Here is a 15,893-nt window from a genome sequence, read left to right on the forward strand (position 1 = left end):
TTAACGTGTCAGGAAATACTGACAGAAAATTAAACAAACAGCCTGGATTTATCTTACAGGATAGTGCCTTCTATTCACTATTAGGAAGATTTTTTTTTTTTTTTAAACCCAAAAATATTTAAAATCTCCATAACAATTCATGTTGGCTTATGTATAATCCAGAAAAGGAGGTTTGTTCTTATTCTACAATCCATGCAGTATGGGGTTTGGGGGGAAGAAGAATGTTAGTCTTAAATGCTGTCACCTCTGTACTGAAAAATAACCATTAATAAGTAAATGTAAGATCCTTGATGGGATGATGATGGCCAAGGCAGTAAAAGACTGAGAGAAAGCAAGCTGCATATCACTGTGTATCAGGAAAAGCACTTGCAAGCTGTGGAGAATAAAACCAAAATATGACCAACCAAAAAGGCCTCACGGAAGGATGGAGACTGGAGCGTGAATGCAGGAGTTGTATGCATCCACCATATGATATGGGCAAGGCAAATGTTGTATTAAGTGAGTATATCTGTTTTGGATTTATGCTAATTAGGCAGATATCCTTGTCCTTTGGAGGAATTGGATTAATTTTTTTACTTAGCAACTAGACATCTCTCTTCCTACAAGTTTCTTCTCTCCGTACTAGCACAAAGCTTTGTTTTTTCTCTGTTCCACAGCTTGAGTTCTCTGAAGCCTTTCTTTTCTGCCTCCCCAGCTGTTTTGGTCTTGTCAGGATTTACCTGTCTTTGTTTCCAAAATATGTGACTTAATACTTTTTAGCAGATAAATGATTGGGCAGATTCTGTTTGGTTACTTTTGAACTGTTGAAAGTACTTCTGTGTCCAATGAGGAAACTATTTTTCCATCAGTCATCCTCTATTGTTTCCTGGAAAATTGCTGTCACTACTCACTAATACAGGACAGCAAGTAACCATAGACCATGCTGTTCTTTCCTTCAGTATTACAAAGCTACCTGTGGTTGTTAGGACTGTAGCCCTTAACTGGATTTAAAATTGAGACCTAATTTAGAAGAAAGGTGAGAAACCGAATGTCCTTAGAACACTTTGTTCAGGTCTCTCATGTCATGCCTGTCTTCTGAAATGTCCAAACGGTACTTCAGAAATAGATGTAGTACCTTCTCCAAAAACCTATCACACTTCTAAGTTTGCCATCTTGTGCCTGACCTGTTTTTATCCAACTTGTTTAGACAGCATAGTGATGATAGAGGAAGGTGTGTAACAGCTCCAGATCTTTACTTTGTATTTAATATACATGATGTATGGAGGTAATTAGGAAAAAATAAAATAGGCGAATACCCCTACTGAAAGCCTGGATGTATATGATTATATGTGTTTGGTAAACTCTTATCTTAATTACCTTTTTATTTTGTAGTTGGAAATGAAGCATAGTAGTTGGTCTTAAAAGTTGTTGCTTGGTTTGGGTTTTTTTTGAGACAAAACCCTAATCATTCTTTTCATTATGCAATTGTTTGGAATACTTGCTTTTAAAGATTGTCTTGAAATCATGCCCATAATGACTTTAAATGGGGCATAAATTTATTTTTAATCTTGCTTTCATTAACACAGTGTTTTCTCAAGTCAGTAAAAGTCTTTGAGAGCTGCAAGTATAAAGAAATTGCTTAATTTGCACTCACTAAGGATTACATATTCTAAAGTAGCTATAAATTGTTTTTCACAAATGGGGAACATAAAGTTGCTCTCTAGGAGCAAAACTTAGTAAATGCAGAGAAATTAGGAGAGAACTAAAATTCACGGACCTGAAAAGAGAGAAAATGTGCATTAACAGCTGCAACATGCATTGACTACCTATTGTCCTGGAATTGCAGTGGAAATGTAGTTATCTTCAGCTGGTGTGGTTTTGCTTGAGAAAGGATCTGTGCCCAATCATCTTCAAGTTCTGTGAGTGCAGTTACTGTTGATATAACAGGACTTTAGGTTTTGTATTTCCAGGTGCAGACCTTACATCGTAGGCCTTTTCTCACATTAGCTGTCCCTGCAGTCCAGTCATACCAGATTTATTCTAGTGCCTCTTACCCGTCAGGTGTGTGGTGCTTATTCTTTACAGTTACAGCTGGATGTGGGGGCTTGTATTTCAGGTTTTGACATCCTTAAAGTCATGCAGGAAAGCAAGGAATCCATGCCTATCAAAGGATTGTTTTACAGGGCAGTTGTTTCTAGATAACAAGTCTTAATATGATGGGTGGGATGATACTTATCTCGTGTAATTTTGAGGTTTGAGTCATTTCAGTAAAGGGAGAATCTTCCTTCTACGGTGGCCCCCCATCTCTCCCTAGTGTTACTGGTGTGCGTTTGGTCCCTAAAAATTGTCAGGTGCTCATGAAATTGAGCACCATGGTATTCAAATACCTTAGTTTACTACCCTGAATATCCTGTATTGCTTTGATGAACTTATTCCCCATAGGTTGCAAACACCTATCTTGGAAAAAAAAAAAAAAACAACTTTAAATGCAGCATAATTGACAGTGTCAGTTGGGTTGCCTTTCCAACCTGGAAACAGAACTGTGGTTCTGCAAGCAAAATGGAAGATGAGATACAACACATGTAAAACACTTAAAGGAATGTACCATCAAACTTGTCCTACTGTGATTGAAATCCGAAAATCACATTCATTTTAAACATTCTTACAAAGAATTCAGATTTGATACTAGATCATTTCAATACCTCAATTAAATTTTGAGGCATTTGCTTTGCTTTATCTGGCATGGACAAACATACTTGAGTTTTGGCTGCAATGGATTCCTGAGACTTTACTGAGGTAAGGTGGGGAGGAGATACGTGGTTTGTACAGTTTTTAATTAAATTTAATTATGATACGGTTCCAGCTTCCCAGCAACAGTCTCTTCTCTGTTGTGTTTTTTGGGGGTTTTTTGTTTGGTTTTTTTTTTTTTTTTAAATCATTCTTAAAAATAATTGAAATATATATGTCTTATCTAACTAGTGAGTAGTAACTTAAGTGTAAAGTTTTTGTTAACAGTATTAGAAGTTCTGTTTGGCTGGTTTACAATGTCATGTCCTGTATAACTAAGTTGATTCCCGTCCCCTCCCCACCCTGCCCTGCCTTCACCCCCCACCCCCCCCCCAGTGGTGGATCTGAGGTATTTGCTTCCATATACTCTTTTCAGTTATATACTGGCTTCAAAGCTTCCAAAATTTTGGGAAGGGTAAACAATTGCCCAAGTGTAGATTCTTTTGCTTGTTGTTTTGACAGTGAACTGAGGACTCCACTGGCAGTGCTGATTTGATTTTAAGTTCACACTACTTGATTTGAACCCACCTAAGATAATTGATGCTGGAGTAATTGATATGAGGCTGGGAAATCATCCAGTTCTTGAAAGTTTTGTAGCTTGATATAATAGAATCTTTGCCGGGGATATGCAGAGTGCCAGCTTTCAATATCCAATGTATGCTTTCAACATAGCTGATTGAAAGAAAAAAATTATTTTGCAGGTAGCAGCAAAACTTAAAGTCTTTGTATTGTTCCAAGTATGAGAACATTTGAACTGTCTTTGCTGCTCAAAATCTCAGCAAGCTTCCTTTAAAAAACTGATGATGAGTTCAGTTAGTTTTCAGTGCTGCTATTTAAAATCCTGTTATATAGTGAAATGAGCTTAAATGAGCACCCCTTCTGCTGCTTTTCAGCTAAGCTGGTGCAACATCCAAAAAAAACATTTGGGACTTGAGAAAACTGGAGAAATAGCGGTTCTTCTGCCTTTATGTGGTAGAACCTTTTACTGTAGGTTAGGTGTTCTTTTTAGCAACATATATGTTCTGCTAGAAATTAAGGCACTTGATAGACATCTGCTCCTATGACCCTAGGGCAGGGAGGGCTGTCTTTATGTAGTTTTTAAACAGAGTTTTTGTTTAGTTTCCTTCTAAAAGGATACCCCTTTCATAAAAGAGGAAATATTGTCCATTAAACAACATTTGAAATTATATTACCAGTGTTACTTTTTCCTTACAAATATTAGGCCTGTGCTCAGTAAAACCAGTTCTGTTAAAGGCTTGTCTATTCATCAGTTTTAGTTCTACAGTGAAACCAATACTTAAATTATGTTATGCCACTGTAAGTGCTTCTATTCCTGTGTAACTGTCACAGAGGGTTGAGTTAGTTTTAACTACGCAGTTAAGGAATTGTTAAACACTTTTGTTGATTCAAATGTACCTTTCAATCATGCATACTGTAGTAAAATTCTGGTAATGCTTCTTTTTAAAAGAAACAATAGTAATAGAAGAAGGGCTCTGGGAGTAGAAAGAGCAAATGAATGCATAGTAAGTAACTAAAATGGCTCTGGGAGGAGGAAAAGCATATTAATGCATGGTAAGTTACTAAATTAAAGAAAAAAAAATTGACCAGTGGCCCATTTTAAAGTCTGCTTTCATAGGTCCCAGGATGAAAGAAAAAAACCCATATGTTTTAACCTGCTTATGATAGGTCATCATCTGTTCCCTGGTAGAGGCAATGCTGCTTTTTTTTTTTTTTGTCTTTTTTTTTTTTCCCTCCATATTATTTTTTCAGGTAGGTTTCAGGAATAGGAAGAAAGTTTATAAAAGCCATGTCATGTTGCCAAGGAAATTAGGACACGAGAATTTAAAATGTAGGAGAGGCTGAGAGAGTAAACTGCTTGGATCTTACTGAGCAAGAATAATGCTTGCTTCCTGTTATATTCCTGTAATATCTATTGTTGATAAATGAAGAAGAGAAATCAAGGACAAGCACGATGAAATTGGGAGAGGATGTAATCCTTCAGTCAAAAGCACATGCTGTTCCTTTCACAGATTTGATCATCATGTCAGTAATAACTGTTAAAGCTTTCTCTTATACAGACTTTTGCATTAATAAAATTGTACTATTAAGTTTAATATAAACCTTTTCTGTTGTGCCTATCATTCAGCGGCCAGTGCAGTCTTTTGGACAGACAGCAAAAAGGTCGAAGGTACAGTAGACTTGTGTGCTGGCATGCTAAGGAAGCCCTTCATGCTTGATGAAGCTTTGTTACTTTGTGAAAAGTGCCTTTAGTTTTATTTTTTGGCATTGAAGCTTTGTTTTATTCTGTTGGATTTTTGTCTTGCCTAGTTGTCTGCTTTTGTGGTTTGCCTTTATATTTTTGGTGGCTTTTTATTGTTATGGAGAGAAACACTTTCCCAAAGATTTTATTTACTTTTCATTAGATGTGCTCTATTGTGCTGACAGTGCCTTCAAAAGCTGCAGTTGCTTGGGTATTTTCATCCTAGAGGAAATTATTTATTCTATCAAAAATATTAAAAATGCAGTTTTCAGCCATTTTGTTTTACATAAAATGAATGGAAAAATAACGGCTTATGGTATATTTATATCATTTTTATAAGCCATAGTTTTTAATTTTACATACTTTCCTTTAGTCAAACACAAAGTTAAAGTTAGTTCGGAGCCTTGCTGTATGTGAAGAATATCCACCACCTCCCACAGCTGAAATATCACAGGACCTCCAGGTAAAAATCGCATTACTGAAGTTTCTGAAACAATTTGAAGTAACTTAACTGTTCAAAAGAGAATCTTTTGGGTACTCTTTAAATATGCAGACATCATATGATTTTAATTTTTTTTAATATAGTTTTAATAGAGGTGATGGTATCAGATGAAGAATTTGCTGCTTTCTGTTTCTGAACTGTAATGGTTCCTATTTGGGGAAGAGTGGTTTTGTTGTTTCAAATTTCTAGTGTTACAGTGCACTTGAGGCAGTCTTAAACTGCTTAAGTGCTGTCTGCCATCAGTAAGACAGCAAAATGATGATTAATATGCAGCATAATTTATTGGCTTTTTGTATATAGAAAATTTAAACAGCTGTAAGTTCTGGTGCTTTAACTGAATTCCTGCATGTTAATCATAATTGCTGGTAGTTCTATTAACACATGCCTGAAGTATTTCCGAAGACTAATCTATGAAGATGATATAACACACTTAAGGAAGTTCCTAAATGCTGGACAAAATATGTAAAACTACCCTAGAGAATTTAAAAAAAAAATCTAGCTTTCCTGACTTCACCTTTATACCAGTCTGTATTTTTAGAGCAAAATACTATTACTGGTTTTAATTCTATGTATGAACGTGGGGCTTCAAATGCTTTTCTTTTTTTCACTCCTAATGAAACTGAAATGGTCCTTAGTGGCTTACTCATAAAGCGTGTTGACTTATCTTGCTGTTATTTGAAAAGCTTCTAAACTGTCTTTTTGTGAAAAGTCTCACTTTTAAGAAGCAGAAGGAACCAGTAGAATAGCAGAGCGTGAGGGAGGGGGTTTTGCTGGGGGAGTGATAATTCAGTTTTGGGGAGGGAGGTAGGTTGAGAACTCATGTAGGCATTTGTCAAGCTAATTAAAATTTTGTAAGATTGAACCACAAAGTATCTAGGTTTTTTTTTCTTGGGAAAACTGGGAAAATAGTGTTTTTCATAGTCTTTCACTAATATGCCAGTATTTGAAGAGTTGACTAGAGAAAATTTGAAACTGGGCCTGCTAATTTGATGAAAAATTAAGTCTTAGATTGGTATAGGCTGCAGAGTAAGAGATTAAAAGACAACAGAAAAGCTAACGCTATTTACAATGATTTACAACCCTGTCATAATGTTTTGTGTAAGACTAACAAAATTGAGTTCAGGCTTAGAGGTTTAGTCTGAAGAAGTAGGGTTTAACTTTTTCAGTCACTGTATCTAATTACAGGAAGAGAGAATCCTAATTTGATGGGCTGTTCATCCACAGTATATTTCAAACATAAGAGACATTAGGATTTTAAAAAATCTCCAGCACTATACAACACCATGTATTTAATGGTTTAAAGTCAGACATCTATAATAAGCATTCTCTGCAGATGGCATTTGTTACCGTGTCCTCTGGAATCGATCCTTAGCTGCGTACTGCAAGGTTCCTGAAAGGAATTATTGCAGTAGTAGAAGAGGTGTAAAGGCCAGTTCTACAGAATGAATTGAATTGTGTCATAATCTAAGTTTCTACAAAAGGAATACCGTAAACCAGATTGTATATTAAGAAACAAAATTAGATCTAGCTCTGAGTTTTCTTTAGAAACAGTAATCTAGAAAAAATGGCTTATGAATCCCAATAACCATGCAAATGATTGAGAGAACAAATTTAATTCTTCCCTGTAGACTGGAGAAATACATATTGAAGAGAAGAGTTAGAAGTAAGAATTTGTTGCAAGTTCTGACACTGGAGTGCACATCCTATGGGGCACAGGTCTTCCATGACCCCTTGTAACAATTCATACAGGCATTTCCTTCACCCATTTTGCTTTCTTTCCCAAAGAATCTTTGGGAATGGCATGGAAGACTTCTTCTGTGAGCACCAAACAGCTGCTGACTGCCTCAAGCCCCACACTTTGAAGCATGATGTGTATGCTTTAATTGTGCTTGGAACATGTGGGAGGTCCAGTGGCTAGGTGAAGTGAGTGACTGTCTTGCACAGCCCTCACTAGCAGTACGAGAATAACCTCTGTGATTACTTCCCCTTGCTGGAAAAGTCACTGTGGTGTCGTATCGGTGATTGCAACTGAAAAATGGCTTCCAGTTTTGTGTTCATACGTAAAATGGATTTTAAGAGTTAAGAAGAATAAAATTCAGGATAAAGTTGCTGGTAACACTTGAAGAATCCAGATTTTTAATGGTTAGAAAGTGTTAGCCTTGATAGGACGAAAAATATACTTACTCAACTAGGAACTGGTGTGAGTTTGGGATAACTCTGGAGGCTTGCCTGTGACTGTTTATTAGTCACCCCTTCCACACTAGTGTGTACAGCAGCTCTTAGCAAGGTAAAACTCCTAGGCACGTGCAGGTGTGGAAGTCACTTAGCAAGGCACTGCTGCCACTGCTGGCTGCTTCTCAGAAGACTATAATGAAAGAGGTTGACAGACCAGAGAAATTGTCTCAAGCAGATCAATTTGTTTTCTGATATACTTGTTTATATTTTCTTGAGCAATTGCAACATGAAAAAAGATCCTGTTTCTTACTGAGAAATCTAGGTAAATGCTCACAAATTTTTAAGCCTTAATTGTTAAAAAGCACTGGCAACCCTTTACTAAAAGGTGCTATGAAAGTACAAGCTTATCAATTTATTGCAGGAGGAAGAACATAACTGATTTATTTGATCTTTTGTCTTTGTAAATACAATAACTCTTTATTCTCTTGCCGTCCTTTGTCTAAATATTAGGTGCTTGGGTTCTTCTGATTCTGTATGCTCTAATATGAAGTACGAACACCAGCAAAGGATGATCCATTTCAGCTCTTTTTAAGGAAGGGCTGCTTTCATATGAATGCCAGTTGTTATTATGGGTAACAAGTAAATAAACCGTCAAACAATTGAACTTTTTCTTCTTTAGCAAAACAAAACAACCAAAGGAGGGGGAGTCGGGGGAGAAGACCAGGGTCTATAATGTTAGTTTATACTGACTTGTGTAAATTCGGGTTGTTGGTTTTAGAGATTCCTGGTAAAAAGCCAAGACCCCAAGACGTATGGCCTTTGAGTAATATTCTGTAATGTTTCCTGACTTTTGCCTTTTTCTCAAGTGTTTTAAGCTGGAGGAATTTATCGGGTTTTGATGGGTTTAGGGGTTTGGCTTTTTCTTGATTAATCGGGATTTGGTGACAATTTCTTCTGCTACAATGAGGACTTCAGATAGGCGATCTGAGTTACAGCAAGGAGTCTGTTAAATCAGTACGCCAGCAGAGACCTGCTACAAACAGGGTGGGATTAAAAGAATTTTAGGGGAATAGAAGTTAAAAGGTTTTTCAGCAGCTTTCCAGTCAAGTAGGTCATATTTAATTAGATGCTACAGTTTTTATAGCATGAAATCACAAGGAAGTGCCCTTTGCTGCACAGTTCTGTTGTATCACACTTTGAAGTAGAATTGGTGGTAGTAGAACTGGCTGTTCAGATGGCTATTCCTTTTTTAGCTCTCGTTGGGAAAAGAAGTATGAAAAGGATTACGTGCTGAAATCCTTTGACTAAACTATTGCTGTATGCTTTTACTCTGGATGGGTTTAGAATATGTAGTCACTCAATTTTTTAGTGAAGGAAAATCAGACTATGAAAATTTCCTTAGTTTACTGGTAGTTTTGTAGAGTATTATTGTAAAATAGAGAATAAGGTATTGGTGGATCCAAGTCAGAAATAATTTAATAAAACATAAACATGTTTCTTTTTCAAATAACTGTTACACAGCTGCTAGGTGAACAGTAGATGTAATGCACTTTGTAGTGACAAATAAATTGCTCATTTGAATTCTGTTCAGGTTAGTGATGTGAGGAATGCAAAGATTTGTTTTGGACTCCTTAAGGTTTGTAGCCAAGTGAATTCTCAAGACTAGGAAACAGTTATGCAAAAGTTCATTATTAGTGATTGGTAATGGTTTTTATCAGACTTGGTTATAGATAATCTCATAAAACCTGAGAAGTCTTCACACTTGTAATGCTGTTTTGCAGGGTGTTCATGAATTAATAAGTTTAATTAGAGCACTTAATGTGAGGAAAAAATCATAATGAAAGGGAGAGCTGATAAAACTACCAGCTAAACTTCTTTCCTCATTTGAAAAAGTTGTTATTCCACAAATGCACATTGCAACTAGTTTTTAACCATAACCTCATGAGTGTAGGGTTCCTGTTGCCCAGCTCTGCAGGGACAAAGGTAGAGAGAGCAGTTTGGTGTGCTAGGGCAGGGAGGAGCATTACTGCAGGTTGTGCAAGGATGTGTTTGCGTGTGAAACAGTCTTTAGCCTTGGTGAATCCTGACTATATTTAACTCTGGCCAGCTTACATGAGTGAGATCAAGGCTGTGTAATGACACACGAGCTGAAGCTTAGAGCAGGTGCCTGGATATGGGTAAGAATGGGTTTGCAGGAAGAGTGAGGACTTGCATGGGAAGGGATTAGGTGCAGGATAACGAAATGATAGGCAAGAATGGATGAGAGGCAGGTTCTTCAGGTTGGGAAGGATCAGATGTTCTCAGGGGGCGGGAGGGTGGTGGTGGTGACAGCATCAACTCAGTTGGCATCTGGGGGAGCAAAACTGAGATTTGAGGGAGGTCAAGATAAAAGGTAATGGGGGAGTCTCACTCTTACAGGACTTTGCCACTCATGCTCTTGGAGTCATTCAGACACGTGGTGTCTACATTTCCCCCTACCTCCTCTGATTTTTGCTCTCTGAAATATGTTAGTCCTTCACTGACAGTCTTAGTAAAGAGGCATGAAAACCAAATTACAATCTTCCACTATTTAGGGGACCATTATGTCACTATAATTTCAAAGGGAAGATCTTTTTTGTTGTATTTGGGAAACAGGTTTTATGATAGTTCACCTACTTGTATAAGAACATGGATTTTGAGATGATTACACACAAAGCTACTCTGTCAAAATATACAGGAAGTTAGGAATCTAAGCCTTGATGACAGTAAGGTTTGGAAATTTTGCCTTGATATATTGTACTGTAAATATTCCCCTTTTTTGTGGATCTGGGAATGCTGGTCTGTCTGAGATTGAAACATTTGTTTTTAATTTTTTTTCTTCTTTGTATAAACCAAATTGAAACTTGAAACAAGCTTTTATAGTCAAGAACTGTGAAGAATGAGGGGGGAAAAGCATTGTCGATGATGCATTACTTAAAAACTTAGAAGTCGTATAAAATTTATACATCTGAAAAACAGGAATATTTTCATATGTGTATCAAAGAAGGTACTTTGGATTCATTTTGAAATAGCATTCAGGGCCTGGAAGTATGTGTAAATTCTAAAATGTGTATGGTAGTTTCTATGCCTTTTCTATAGTTTTTGGTTTACTGATAAATAATTTCATTTTGTGGTTGCATAAAGTACATGTGGGATCAGAAAGAATACGAAGGCAATTATTTTCCTTGTTACTTCTTTATTTTGCAGGTGGTATAGTACAAAACAGTTCTCCTGCGGATATTGTTTGAAATAATTCCTGTGATGACTGATTTTTACTTTTGACAGGAGAAAATTCAGATCCAGTTGTCACAGTCTTTTGAAAAAGAAGAAAAGCCTGCAAAAGATGAAACAGAAAAGGAAAAATCCAGTGATAAACTGTCCAGAAAAATGTTATCAAGAGGTTTGCTATCTGTCATTGTGCTTTTTAAATGTACTGTGTAGATAAAGAATATTTAGAGAAAATAACAGTTTGCTTCCAGGTCATCATTGCATAAACATTGGGGCTTTTTTAGCAAATGAAGCAAGTAGATCAGACATCTCTGAGCTGGAGAAGGAATTGGTCCCAGAGGATACAATGCTTTTGAGGCTTCATCAAACACATGTACTCCAGCAAATGCTTTTCCTTTCTCGCCTGTCTAGCTACGCAGACCAGCATAAAAGCAGTTGCATTGTCTCAGTTGTGTCCAAGTGTTCTTTGGAAAACTGACTTTACTAGTCAGTAGAAGTTACTATCTTATTCCTAGACTTTGTTGTTACAGGATTTGTGAAACTTTGAAAAAAGTGAGAATGACAACTACCTTTATACTTTTTCTGATCTTTATTCAGCAGAAGTCAATATTCTTGTTTGTTTATATATTTTACTTTTGACAGTATCTAGAATTTTTATATAAAGTTTTGGAGCAAGGGTGGAACTACATAAGTAGAAATGACAAGTATTATATTTTCACTTTTAATATTCCTGTATTCTGGATTGAAGATCTATTCTATCTGCTGAAAATCTTTGGGTTTTAACCTGATATAGAACTGTAAAGTTAATAACTTCAGCCTGTCTCTGTCCGTGTTACCTACTGCCTCCTAAAGGTAGAAGACTTCATATGTTTAAGTTGGCAAATCATTGTATAGCTCTTGCTTTAAATAAAGGATCCAGAATGCTTATCTAAACATCTTAGATCAACCAGTGTGTAGGAAGTATATTTAAAGCTAGAATTCTTTTTGAGAAAGGTAGCACTTGTCCATCTTGTGTCCCTCAATTCCATAAGGCCTTCCTCATGTGGCATTTCAGTGCATCTTGTCCCAGCTGGCAGCCAGGTATTTGTGACATAAAAAACACTGGGATGGAGAACTTAACTGTGTTTATAAATCTCAGTCTTTGAAATGATGCCTTAAAAAAATAGGGTGTTCCTTCAGAGCTGACTTGCTCAACCTTTAAAGTACATGCCCACCTTCTAAAATTAAGGAGAAAAAAAAAAAACCAAACCCAAACCCCACCCTCCCACCCCCAAAAATACCCAGCATCTTAGGTAATGATGAGGAGTTGAGAGCAAAGTGGCAAAATGTCTAAGGTAGAGGTAGCTGTTCTAAATTCACCCAATATCTCCTCTGGAGGTTAATTACTTCCCAATTTAGGACGTGCCAAAATAGAAAATGATGGAATTTAAGCATCAGTCTTCTAGTAATTATAACTCAATTATTGCTCACTTGCAAATTAAGAAAATTAAAGTAAATAATTATTCAATCTTACAGTTGTTTTACCAGGCATACCTTTTTTTTTCCCGCCCTTCTTTTTCCCCTCCTCAGAATCAAAAATAATCCCAAACCATAAATGCTCAAACTTACTTGGTTTCATTTATACTCTCTTGATAATATATGGGCAGGATTGATAGCATAACAAGCTCTGCAGATAAAGGAACCCGCTATCATTCTTCTTTAGGGAACTAGAGATTCTCTGTCCTCAGGTGGCCTTGAATTTTCTCCAGGAAAAACTTAGGTCACATTTTTGAAGATGGCTGCTCTGCCAGCACTGTTGCTTCTAATGAAAAAGCCTGCATAGATTCTGTCTTCACTGAATCTACCCTTCTTTGAGCAGTAGTCCCCTCATTGCTAATGGAAGCTAATTTGCAATGACTACTTTCCGTACTGGCCACAAAAAGACCTGTAACAGCTAGGACCTAGGCATAAGTTTGAACTGTGCCTAACTTGAAAGTAGGTTAACACATAAGTAGTTCTTGGAAGAAATCTAGTTCCAAAAATATTGTTAAAACACCTATAGCTTTGAATTCTCAGACCTGGAACTCTGGAAGGTGCTCATGTAAGGGAATCTTTGGTGTTATGTCATTTCTTCCAGTGACAGATTTTAGAGAACAAAATGTAACTTTGAATACTTTATTTCACTGAAACCAGAAAGGAGGCAGAAGGTTGCCAGACTTCTTTTTGAAAACTTCTAAACATCATGCTGTGAAAACAAACCCCAACAAGGATTTTTAGTAATACAATATGATGTTCGTGAAGGTTAAACTGTTACATTCTAAGTTACAATATTTCTTCAGGCAACATATAGTAATTCTGTAGATCTGCTGATGCACAGAAGTGTATACAACAGTGCCATGTAGTACATTGAGAAAACTTGGAAGGTTGATTGAAATCAGGTGACTCAAGGTGATACACTGCTTCAGAATGTATAGCAATTTGTTAATAGATTGGCAGTTGCTTCTGTATTACACTTGAATTTAGGGAATTGGGGGGCGATGTTGGGTTTTCTGTTTTGTTTTTTACTTGTGAGCCTTTTCTGTGGAAACTGGAAGTGTTTAATTTTGGGAATAAAATGCCTAATAGTTATACAGTATTGATCCATAAATAGTACGTTCAGCAATGATTGGAAAAAAATAGTATTAGTGTGTTGTATTAGTGTTTTTTTCAAAGTGTAATTTTGTTCTCTTCCCCCTTACCCTTAGATTCCAGCCAAGAGTATACAGATTCCACTGGTATAGATCTTCATGAATTTTTAGTAAATACATTAAAAAACAATCCCAGGTAAGCATCAGTAATATCAACTTCCTGTTTTTCTTTCTTCTTCTTGCCTGAGATGTCACACCACCTGGGGTTTTTTGTTGTTTTTTTCCCACTCTTAAATGTCTAACACTACATGTCACTTATTTAGGATGAGATTTTGTTGCGCAAGCTATCTGAAACACCAGTCCTCTGTAATTTGTGTGTTATATGAACAGAGGTTCAGGACATTGAAATGGTTTAAATGCTTTTAATGTTTAATAAGCAAATAATGAGTTCTGTCTGTGTGCAGTTCTCTCCCTGAAGGGACTCTTAATACTGTGTCTCTAAAACTTGTACTCTCTTAGCATCTGCTTGTTAGAGACCAAACTGCCTTCTCTTACTTTAATCTGTCTTGCATTGAATTTATAGACAAAGGAATTTTTTTAAGCTGTACCATATAGCCATAGTTAGACATATACATTTTCACTCTGCACATCAGAAACCAAATCTGGCCTAATTCAAGTCCATCATTTGTTAGCAACAGAGTTGACATGGTTCTGTTGCTTTGAGGTTTGCAGTATGTTGCTGTCTCTCTTGTGTTCTTTTCCTCAATGGGGTTTCATACTAGGTCTGTGGCTATATATACAAGGCAAGAAATTAACTCGGTGGAATTGTGCTGCTGTCGCAAAAGCTATTCCACTGCTATTTGTTATTCATTCATATTATAGTTATGACTTCCAATGTGATAATTTATTGGGAATCCATTATATTTGCAAAAAGTATAAAATGAGTTATAATAACAGGCCAATACCATTTTGTCCTATAGAGTAAAATTAGAAAGTACAGATCTCTGCTATGTTCTTACGTTGTTCCTATTTGAGGTCATAAAGCATCCCAGTGATAACCAGAAATTGTAGGTGAAGGTCTGCTGTGGGTTTACACGCGCAGTAACTGGGAAGCTTAGTTATCTGATGTGCACAAATTATGAACTGTGTGGCAGTTAATTTCATTACATGTTAATGATTTATTGGAACTGGCATAAGCGTTTTTAAGATTGATATTAATTTCTATCACCTTGAGTTTTAGCTTTTTCATACTCTCTTAATATCTCATCACATTGCAGTGTGTGCCAGCTTTTAACCACTTGGTTGTTGGTATGTTGTAGCAGTGCCTCCCGTCACTGTGTCTCAATGATCCCATGATGTGCTTCACAATCCAAGGGCCAGTTCAGGCCTCAGCGAATGTTACTACCCATGCTAACCATCAAGAAACAGCCTAGTCACTACTTTTCCTTCTTGAGACTGTCTTCTCAATGACTGTACTTTCTTTTGAGGCTGCTGGGCAGAGATTATTTGGAGGATTTTTGTATTCTGATTTCTGAGATGAGAACAGCGTGTGTCACTAGGTGGATTCAAGACGATATAGCTTAGTGAAAAATGAATACTTTGTCCTAAAAATACTGCATTTGATACCTGGTGGTCAAATTTAGTCTGCCATCGTCCCTTGATCACAGATCTTATCTGTGTATTCTTAAGATGAATACAACTGCAGTTATTGGAGTGTCTCATATGTGAGTTGCTGTGTTTTTATTTTCAGGGACAGAATGATGCTGCTGAAATTAGAACAGGAAATTTTAGATTTCATTGGTAATAATGAGTAAGTACTGTACTCTTATAGGAAAAAAAGAATTCAAGAGTGTTCCTGTTTATTAAATAAAGCTACTATTCCTTTCTTCCAGAATTCCAAGGAAAAAGTTTCCCCCAATGACATCTTACCATAGAATGCTGTTGCACAGGGTAGCTGCTTACTTTGGATTAGAGCACAATGTGGACCAGAGTGGGAAGTCAGTCATAGTAAATAAAACTAGCAATACAAGAATGTAAGTGTAAAAAGTCTTGAAAAAACTTTTTTGATGCATAGATTTAACACCTGGGATATATGATGCATCTGTAGCATCAGGGATCTATCTATTCATTGGGAAGTTGCATCAAGCAGAGGTAGTTGCAAGATCTTTACTGTGTTTCAGTGCTGTGTAATAATGTGATCTGTTTCATGTTTAAACGTTTTTGGGGAAAAAAGAATGTTAGCTGTAAATTAAGGGTTTTTGTTGCTTTTCTCACAGAGATGCATTGCTAACTTTGTTTCCCTGAAATATGGATTTGTATTAAGTATTTATCTGTTTAA

At 36.5% G+C, this 15,893-nt stretch overlaps 1 protein-coding gene across 21 annotated transcripts in view; it reads left to right on the forward strand.

Annotated features, from left to right (window-relative positions):
- The window catches only part of R3HDM1 (R3H domain containing 1), a 94,678-nt gene that overhangs the window by 39,921 nt on the left and 38,864 nt on the right, over positions 1-15,893 (forward strand). For 15 of the 21 annotated variants that reach the window (XM_052792751.1, XM_052792750.1, XM_052792757.1 and 12 more), the window contains 6 exons: positions 4,913-4,954; positions 5,400-5,489; positions 11,007-11,121; positions 13,673-13,751; positions 15,306-15,365; positions 15,448-15,588. In XM_052792751.1, coding sequence (XP_052648711.1) covers positions 4,913-4,954; positions 5,400-5,489; positions 11,007-11,121; positions 13,673-13,751; positions 15,306-15,365; positions 15,448-15,588 — 527 coding nt within the window. The remainder of the gene's footprint in view (positions 1-4,912; positions 4,955-5,399; positions 5,490-11,006; positions 11,122-13,672; positions 13,752-15,305; positions 15,366-15,447; positions 15,589-15,893) is intronic. The other 6 variants (XM_052792763.1, XM_052792772.1, XM_052792761.1 and 3 more) reach the window with 5 other exon arrangements.

The sequence above is a fragment of the Harpia harpyja genome, chromosome 7, assembly GCF_026419915.1.
Source record: "Harpia harpyja isolate bHarHar1 chromosome 7, bHarHar1 primary haplotype, whole genome shotgun sequence".
NCBI lineage: Eukaryota > Metazoa > Chordata > Aves > Accipitriformes > Accipitridae > Harpia > Harpia harpyja.